This window comes from Mus caroli, chromosome 2 (genome assembly GCF_900094665.2).
Source record: "Mus caroli chromosome 2, CAROLI_EIJ_v1.1, whole genome shotgun sequence".
NCBI classification, from domain to species: Eukaryota; Metazoa; Chordata; class Mammalia; order Rodentia; family Muridae; genus Mus; species Mus caroli.
The window spans coordinates 149,255,357-149,265,447 of NC_034571.1; the positions used below are offsets into that span (position 1 = coordinate 149,255,357).

At 44.7% G+C, this 10,091-nt stretch overlaps 1 protein-coding gene across 2 annotated transcripts in view; it reads left to right on the forward strand.

Annotated features, from left to right (window-relative positions):
• The window catches only part of Rpn2 (ribophorin II), a 47,680-nt gene that overhangs the window by 13,343 nt on the left and 24,246 nt on the right, over positions 1-10,091 (forward strand). For both annotated transcript variants that reach the window (XM_021156957.2, XM_021156958.2), the window contains exons 5-8: positions 2,369-2,444; positions 3,432-3,566; positions 5,559-5,735; positions 7,730-7,848. In XM_021156957.2, the coding sequence (XP_021012616.1) occupies positions 2,369-2,444; positions 3,432-3,566; positions 5,559-5,735; positions 7,730-7,848 (507 nt within the window). The remainder of the gene's footprint in view (positions 1-2,368; positions 2,445-3,431; positions 3,567-5,558; positions 5,736-7,729; positions 7,849-10,091) is intronic.

Consider the following 10,091-nt stretch of genomic DNA (forward strand, 5'->3'; position numbering starts at 1 on the left):
GGGTTTCTCTGTGTAGCCCTTGCTCTCCTAGAACTCACTTTGTTCCTTTGGGTTCTTGGCCTGTTTTGAGTTCCTGCCCTGATCTCCTTTGATGATGAATTATGATGAAGTATAAGCCAGATAAACCTCCCCCCCCCCAAGTTGCTTTTGTTCATAGTTATTTAACAGGTTGATGGTACCAACTCCTCCTTTCAGAACATTGGGATTAGGGACTGGAAATGGTGATCAACGGTAAAACACTTAGTTTGCAAGACCCAGTACCATCCAGTACCATAGAAACCAACCCAAAAGGCCCTGTAGGAGCGGCTGAGCTCTCAGGGGGCTTCTCTCCTTACATTGTGACTCTCCTGTTTTCTGACTTGTCATCTTAATAGAATTAGCTTTCCATGGTGGGAATCTAAATTGTTTTGCTCTCAACACAAGAAGACAGATTCTTGCTCTACATTCCCTGACACTTAAAAACACATGGGCTCAGGCATCAATGCTGAAGTTGCAGACCGTTTGACCACCAGGGGGCCTCAGCTGCCCACATTTTACATGCATGCAGAAAAAAATAACTAATTAAAAAATGACATGAGTATAGCCACATTCCAACTTAAAATGTTTTCTTGTTATTGTTATTTAGGGGTGTGTGTGTATGTGTGTGTGTGTACGTGTGTGTGGAGAGGGAGAGGAATGCGCCCTGTGACACACATGTAGAAGTCAGGGGACAACTTTTTTTTTCTTTTTTTTTTGGAGACAGTATATAGTCCTAGCTGTCCTGGACCTCGATATATAGCCCAGGATGGCCTTGAACTCACAGACATCAACCTGCCTCTGCCTCTTGAGGGCTGTGATTAAAGATTAGTGTACCAACATACCCAACAAAATGTTTTTCTTATAGAATAATACTTTTTAAAAAATGTTCCTCCTCTTCTTCCTCCTCCTCTTCCTCTTCCTCTTCTTCTTCTTCTTCTTCTTCTTCTTCTTCTAGGTTTGATTGTATGTGTGTGAGTACACAGTCACTGTTGATGTACATCAGAAGAGGGCGTCAGATCCCATTACAGACAGTTATGAGCCACTGGGAATTGAACTCAGAACCTCTAGAAGAACAGTCAGTGCTCTTAACTGTTGAACCGTCTCTCTAGCCCCTAGAATGTCCTCTTAATAAAAATATGTGAGTAAAAAACGAAGAATGAACCAGGCAATGGTGGCGCACGCCTTTAATCCCAGAACTTGGGAGGCAGAGACAAGCAGATTTCTGAGTTTGAGGCCAGCCTGGTCTACAGAGTGAGTTCCAGGACAGCCAGGGCTACACAGAGAAACCCTGTCTCGGAAATCAAAAAACTACAATAACAATGAAGTGATATGTGCTACAGTATGGATGATCCTCAAAAGCCAAAGATAAAAGGTCACATAGTAGGGGCTCTGTCCCAGTGGTAGGATGCTTGCTTGGGATGCCCCAGAGCTAGAAACTGGTGCTCAGCACTATCCCAACGAGATGACTACTATGCGACTCCATTTACAAGACTATCAAGAACAAACAAGTGTGTAGAATTGTGTTGCTGGGTGATGGCTGAGGTGGACACCATGGAGAGGAACTGCTTAAGCTCCTTAGTTCCAAGGAGAGTCCTGCTCTATTTGGAACTCAGGGAAATGTTCTTCCGTGAACAGGGATGGTGGCTGGACGTTATGACTTTAGTAAGAGCTCTGAATTCAGTTTCTTTTGAATTTTGGAGAGTAAGGAGCTCGGTACACAGCTTGGTTGATAGGACACTGTTGGAGGACTGCAGTGGGTAGAGTGCTTCCACAGCATGCTTGAGGTCCTGGATTGAATTCCCAGTGCTACATAAACCAGGTAATGGTGTCCATCTGTGATCCCAGGACTCAGGAAGTAGAGGCAGGGGGACCAGGAATTCAAGGTCATCGTCAGCAAGTTTGAGGCCACCTCCGAAAATACAACAATGAAGTTCTAAAAGTTGAGTAAATACTGATACATGTAGATAGTATAGAGTCATTGCTCATAAGAATTAAGTATGTATTATACATGTATTCTCATACAGAGAACACTAAATACATGTTAGAAGAAAATAAGACTAGGTAAAGACTAAATCTGTGCCCTTTCTGTCCTGCACTTGCAGCCCTTGCGTCAGGATGCTGGGAGCGCAGGAGGGAACTTAAGCACCAGATCTCTCCCTTGTGTGCCTTAGTCTTAGGAAACTTGCTCCAGCGTCTGCCCAACAATTTACAAGCGTGTTTCTTTAGCCTTGAATAAGATAGACAGACGACTGACAAGCAGTTTCAGGCTAGCATAATTCGTTTACAAAACAGGAGAATGCCTTCCTATGCATTAAATCTTAGTCCCAGTGTTCTACTCTTTACCTTCCAGAACGGTCCAGGCTCTGCAGACAGCGTCCCACCTCTCCCAGCAGGCTGACCTGAGGAACATTGTAGAGGAGATTGAGGTATGAATCTGTTTGTCCAGATGAGCCTCTGAGCTCCTGGCTTTGCTTGCAAGTAGATGTGACTGGTTTCTTACAGCCAGCTGTGCATCGTTTACATTCATGGCTATTGAGCCCAGTATGCTTTTGTTCTTTGTATTTAAGCTATATATCCTAGGGAATATTTGTTAGACAAATATTGGCCACAGGTTATGGAACCAGTAAATCTAAAACTCAAATGCTTTTCTCTGCCAGTTACTGCTTTGTAATTGGAGGTAAGGTATTTGATGCTCTGAGCCTCGGTTTCCCTGTTTGCTGGTTGTGAGAACCTGCAAGGTTAAAAGAGCCACTAGCTGCCTGCTAAGTGGCCACTGTTGGTGGGTATTTTGGGGTTGAGACAGTCTCTTTATGTAACACTTACTGGTCTTAAGGCTGGCATCTTCCCGCCTCACTTTCTGAGTGCTAGGATTTTAGGTGTGTGCTACCATACCTGGTTCTCACTTCTGACTATTGCTCAGTCCTGTACCCAGGATATGGCCACCCTCAAGAGCTGGATAGCCAGTGGTGGCAGGCAGTTCTGCCAGTGTCATTGCTGTGTGCTTCACAGGCACGGTAGCTGCTTCACTCTGTTCCTCAGGGAGCGCCATGGACTGGGGAGCAGCACTATGGAGGTGCATGGCTATGGCTCCGTGTGCATGCCATGCTTTCTGGCAGGTTTGCAGCTGGGATCACTGTTCTCCTCAAACCAGTGGCTGCTTCAGTGCCCTGGCCCTTAGGGTTTGTCAGGAGTGACGGGGGCTAGGGGAGGCATGCTGCCAAAGCAGCCAGAGACTGCCGGTCTGCCCCAGTGCTTTTCATTTATTTATGGTTGTAGAAAATACTAAGTGGCCTAGGTGGTCTTTAGGCTCCGTGAGACCGTTAAGAAAGGCCAGCTGTCTGGGGTCATGGTTCTTTTTGTATCTCATTTCTATGACCTCTGTGTCCCAACATGCCTCTGTTTTTTTGTGACAGGACCTTGTTGCTCGGCTGGATGAACTAGGGGGTGTGTATCTGCAGTTTGAGGAAGGACTGGAGCTCACGGCACTGTTTGTTGCTGCCACCTACAAGCTCATGGACCACGTGGGGACCGAACCGTCCATGAAGGAGGTGTGTGTCTGAAGATGGTCGAGCATGGAGCTCATAGGCGCTGCTGAGTTTATTTGCTAGGAGCAGCTCTTTCCAGAGAAGTGTTGCGGCCACACCTCAGGGTGTGGGTATGCAGGATTTAGTTAGGTTTTAAAGACTGAGAAGTAGAGGGTATTGATGCCTATACTGAAGCTGCCAGTCAGTGTGACCCCATGTAAATAAACTGTCACACCTGTTTATGTGAGGCATTTGCATATCATTAGTAAGGACAGAGTCAAGTGCATCACCCAGGTTTGCTCTCTTCTCTCCTCCTGACAGCCCAGCCCAGCCCTTCCTGCTGTCTCTTGAATGCTTTTCCATTTCCTTTCATGCCCTGGACTCAGAATTGCCTCTTCTTCCTTCTTCCCTTCATCCTCATTAGGAGCTAAGTCAGATAATCTTATCTGGTAGATGGAGTTCTTCACGCTATTTCCATGAGAAGCTTGTGTGTCTTCCAGATACTGCTAAAAATTGTGTGTGGGGTTTTTTTGTTTGTTTGTTTGCTTGCTTATTTTTAAGAGCTTGATAACCTAAATGATTTTAGTTAGAATATTTGTGATATATATTTTTTAAGTAAAAGCTCTCTGTCCCCTGTGTGTGAGGTAACCAACCTTTGGTCTCAAGTACTTAAAATACAAGTTTTGTTACTTAAAGTTTTAGAGGAAAGCTTTGAATTTAAAGCTAAGATTTACATTACTTTACCACATTATGCAAATGTCTTTCTATACCCAGCAGGTAACATCTCTCTTGGGTCACTAGAATTAACTTGCTGCTGCTTTGTTCGCATCTTTGCATTCTTACTGTGTCCCTTCCTTCTTCCTAAGTGTGGGAGGGAGTACTAGAAACCTCAGGCTTTCTTTTCATTCCTGTCAGCGTGAACACTGAGGAGTGCAGAGTCTTCTGGTATAAGTCATTTGGGGGTTTTCTGTATCCTTTGAGACAGATGGACTGCCGACTCTACACATACAACTTAAACTGTTTCTTGTTTATTCCCAAGCTGTTACTAACCAGGTATTTGGCTAGAGTCATTTTGCTGTCACTGCTTTTGACATAACAATTCTGGTGAACAGTCACCCATTTTAACATGTCAACAGCCTCCTGATAGAAAAATGTAATTGGTACAATTACAGAAAATTATTTCATGTCGACTGTGAATTGGGCTGTCAGGATGAAGGGAGCTCTTTGTTAGATGGTAGATTTTAAAAAACAAAACTGATTGAAGTAGAAAATGTTTCCTCCCGAGCAAGCAGCCTCCAGATTATAATCACGCCTTTTAGGGCCACTTGCTTTAAAATTGCTTTTCATTTTTCTCCTTTATGCAGCCTCCAGGTTCTTAGTGGAGAGCATAATTTTAGTTTCTTTCTAGTACACACTTTGACCATAAAATGTGCCCTTATGAATGCAGACTTAGCCCCGTGCATTGCTCAAAGAGAGGTTAGGAAGAAAGACAGTCTAGCTGAGAGGATTTTGGCAATTAGGGGAGAACAGAACTTTTGTGGCAGAGTTCTGGGACAAACAAATTTTTTCTTGCCTTTCCTCATCCTTCCCTCCCTTCTGTATTCTAACTTAGCATGTGCTAGCCTCAGTTTCCTTATTTAGAGAGCATTGACGGCTGTCAGTCTGTGGTGACTTGAGGTAATGTTTGTATAGAGCAGCTCTCACGGTTTAACGGCTGGTTAGTGTTCCGTGAACTTGAGCCTCTGCTTCCATAGCTCAGTAGTTCCCTGGGGTAGTTCGCATTTGTATATTAACCAGTCGTTACAGGACTAACAAATAAATGGATGAATTTCTGTTTATAATAGAAGGTGATATAAAAACTATCAAGCTCAGATTTTAGTTTCAATTTGGGTTTAGTCCCCGTTAATTCCTCATTTGGTTAATGTTGGGTTTACTGACACACAAGGACTGGGGTGGGGGTGGGGAGGTCCTCTAACGCCCACACAGAATCTGAGCCTTGCTTCCCTTTGCTCTCAGGATCAGGTTATCCAGCTCATGAACACAATCTTCAGCAAGAAGAACTTTGAGTCCCTCTCAGAAGCCTTCAGTGTGGCCTCTGCTGCTGCTGCATTGTCCCAGAATCGCTACCACGTGCCAGTGGTGGTTGTGCCCGAGGGCTCTGCTTCTGACACTCAAGAACAGGCTATCCTGAGGGTATGACCCCCTGCCATTCTCATGCTTTTTCTAGAGCTAGACTTTGAGATGTGGTATACGGCAACTTGTAGCCCCCATGAGGATATACCAATAAATATGCATGGGGAGCTAGACACAAATGCTTTGAAAGCTATTAAAAAGAAGTGGGGTTGGAGAGATGGTTCAGTAGTTAAGAGCACTGCTGCTCTTGCAGAGGACTGGAGTGTCTTTTCCAGCACCAGCCTGGCAGCTCACAGCCACCTGGAACTCTGGTCTCCGGGGAGCAGATATTCCCTTCTAGCTTCTAGAAGTTTTCATCTCAAATGAAGCATTTGCTGCTGGGTTTTGTTGACCCCTGATAAGCTCAGATCTCTGCTAGAGTTGCCATTTTGTTTGTGTTGGTGTTGGGTTCCACACAGGCAGTCCCATCTGTCCTATGAGTTTGATTTTGCTAACCTGCTAAGGTTCCCCATATTTCAAAGTTGTCTGTCTCCCTTGGTACAACTTGTGTCTTCCCAATGTAAGAGTAGACTGAGAAATAACCCCTTTAACATAGTTCTGTGAGTTCATATGGGATTTAGAGAAGACGGTGGGAAGAATGCTGGCTTTGAAACTGGATACACACATGTCCATCCAACACTAGTATGTTGAATCCTGACCCTTACTTGCCCATGTGGCCTTTGGCAGTCCTTAACCTCTTAAGACTTGCACTCTCAGTATCTTTATCTATAAATTAAGGATTATACTGTCTGCCTTCAACAGTTTGTGAGACGCCTAGGATTCAGCATATACTAGATTTGCAAAAATGCTAGGTACTGAGACTAGAGAAATGGCTCATTGGGTAAGAATAATTGCTATATTCACGAGGGTACTTACTCTGTAAGTACACTTACTGTGCTTACTGGGCAAGCATGAGGCTCTAAGTTCAGATTCCCAACACCCAAGTAAAAAGCCCGGTGTTGCCAGATGATGCTGGTGCATATCTATAATCCCAGCACTCGGAAGACAGAGGCAGGCAGCTTTCTGAGTTGAAGGACAGCCAGGGCTACACAGTGAGACCCTGATTGAAACTCAGGTGTGATCATGTGTACCAATAACCCAAGCACCAGCTATGGGGAGCAGCATGGAAGACAGGACTGTCACTGAGGCTCGCTAGCTGAAAAATGGCAAGATCTAGGTTCAAAGTGAGACCCCCGTCTCAAGGGAATAATCTGGAGAATAATACAGGAGGATCAGTGTCCTTCTAAGGCCTCCAGATACATGTGGATAGGTATGTGCACATGCATGCACACATGCACATAGGTAGGCATATAGGCAGAAACCCAGTAAATAAATTAATCGCTGATCCTCCTTCCTTTTGGGGCAGTGGGGTTGTTTTAGGATACTATAGTAGAGTTGACAGGGCAGGGGTTCAAGCACAAGGAACACTGGGCTGAGTAGAGTGGTACACAGTGTCACCTCAGCTCTTATCAGACTTAGGAAGGAGTACCCATGCTCCAGAGCAGGACACGCCCTGTTAGGTAAAGTGGAACTGCAGCTATAAAGCTAGCGAGACAGGCCTGCAATCTTGGGAAGCGCAGATGGGAGGAGCCCAAGTTCAAAGCTTGCCTCCACCATGGAGTGATGTCTCAGGACCAACCTGGGCAACTTAGAGTCTTGGGATGTAGCTCAGTGGTAAAGCTCTTGCCTGGAACATACAAGGTCCCGTACTGTGAAAATAAAGGATTGGGGCCAGCCACACTCACATGCACACTTTGTTCTCTAGTGTCCTCCTCTGATGGCTGGGGAGGGTCATCGGTAGGCTCATCCCTAGCTGTAGCAAGCATCCTGTCATCTAGTCTGCCCTTATATTTGGTCTCTGGTAGGCAGCAGGCCAACACCAGTGCACATTCCAGAAGAAAGGTGCTCGTTGTGCAGAGCTGGCTTCCTGTAGATAAACTGCCCCAGAGACCAAATTTCCACTCCCGTGGCCTTTGTTCTATTCACTTGTGTTCTGTTTTGTTTTGACTTTCTAGTTGCAGGTCAGCAATGTTTTGTCTCAGCCTCTGGCTCAAGCTGCAGTGAAGCTAGAGCATGCTAAGTCCGCGGCTACCAGAGCTACCGTCCTGCAGAAGACACCCTTTTCACTTGTGGGGTAAGTCTGGGACACGAAGATGTATGCAGGGCACCAGCTTTGTGCCTTGAAGAGTTAACTTTCAACCAGTGTAGCAGAGGGGTACTTACCCAAGTCATAAACCACATGTGCCTGGGGTGATAAGAAGAGTGCCAGGAAGATAAGTGGCCCTTACTAGTTTAGTTTTTTAACTTTTTATTGATTCTTTTGTTGATTTCACATCATGCACCTGAATCCTATTCATCTCTCTGTCTCTATATCCACCCTCTGCCCTAGTATCCTCTCCACAAAAGAAAACAAATGAACGAACAAAACACCTCGCTGTGGAAGCTGTGCTGTGTCATGGTGTGTCTCACAGTACACTCTTTTGCCCAGACATCTGTTTTTGCAAATGTTCATGGCAGTGAGTCATTGGTCTGGTTTGAGGCCTCTGGCTTCTGCTACGCTATCAGTACTGGACCCTCAGTGGGACTCCTTTGGGGTATCCTGTTGTTGCCCTGTGTCATGAAGAACCTGCAAGTTTGGTTCTGGAGGACCGGCCCCTTCACAAGCTCTAGCAGTTCGTAGATGGGGTAGGTGTTGGGCTGGGCCAGCTCAAAGCCTTGGATCTGGGCCTGGGTCATAGCTGAGTTAGTCAGCCTGACAGCTCTCCCATGCTCACACTGTCAGGGCCAGCTCTCCTGTACTGCCCAAGTGAGGGATGGGGCTAGCACTGCACTGCTCTCTGACCTCTGCATGGCCTTTAGTGGTAATAGTCCCTGTCTACTGTGGGGCCATGGACCTAGACATGACCCTCCACGGCAGCACAGGCCAGGACCTCACCGTGGCCTTATGTGGCATCTCCCCATTGGGTTGGTCTTCACTAACACTGAGCCTCCAGTTTTGCTTCTTTTCATTGTATATCTGCTTCTCTTTCTCTTCCATCTCTCCACCACTGATCTGCTCATTTTAATGGTACCCAGGGGCTCTGGGGGTCTGGGTCCTCTCAGGCAGGCTCTGCTCACCCAGCCCTGTGGCACTGAGTAGTGGTCTTCTCCATATTTAATATTACTTTTGTCTGATATATGAGTACTACATTATAGAAAAATCAGAAAGCATAAATCATTCATAATTCTACCACTGAGAGATAGCTTTTATCTCACACACTTTTTTTTTTTGGTTTTTCAAGAAAGGGTTTCTCTGTATAGCCCTGGCTGTCCTGGAACTCACTTTGTAGACCAGGCTGTCCTCGAACTCAAAGATCCACCTGCCTCTGCCTCCCGAGTGCTGGGATTAAAGGCATGCGCCACCACGCCCGGCTCTCACACACATTTTATGCCCATATTTTATAGTACTTTTTGTCGGTCTTCTTTTTAAAGATTATTTATTTATATTTTATTTATTTATTTTTAAAGATTTATTTTTTTATGTATATGAGTACACTGTAGCTGTCTTCAGATACGCCAGAAGAGGGCATCAGATCTCATTACAGATGGTTGTAAGCCACCATGTGGTTACTGGGAATTGAACTCAGGACCTCTGGAAGAGCAATCAGTGTTCTTAACTGCTGAGCCATCTCTCCAGCCCCTGCTTTTTGTCAGTCTTTTAGCTATGAATATAAGTACATTTTATTATTTAAGTTCTTTTTAGACTTCCTTTATTCTGTGTGTATATGTGTTTTGCTTACATGTGTGTATGTGTACTACATGTATGTTTGGTACTCAGATCACCTAGAGCTGGAGTCATAGATGGTTGTAGACCACATATGGTTGCTGGGAATTGAACCTAGGTCCTCTGTAAGAGCAGAAAGTACTCTTAATCACCAAGGCACCTCTTTAGCTCCACAGGTACATTTGAAACTGAATTAGTTTGTAACTGTATCATTAACAATTTCCCCGTGGGATTAAATATTTGTCTCAAATGACTATTCTTACTATGTGTATTTTTTAAAAGTTAAGACTTGGTTTCTATATAAAACCTTATTTAGTATCAATGAATTACTGTCATGGCGGTTGGAATATTGGAGAGAATGTGTTTTTTCCATAGTGTAAAAGTTTCCCTGCTATAGACATCAAATGACCAGGTAAACTTGTCTCTAAAAGTCACTGGACTCTTTCTGATGATTACAGGGGTTCTCCACCTTTTTTTGTTTAAAATAAAGGATTATTAATTTGTAAAATAAATAACCTTTTATAAATTAAAAACATAGATAGAATATTAAAAAATGACACACAAGCCGGGCGTGGTGGTGCATGCCTTTAATCCCAGCACTCGGGAGGCAGAGG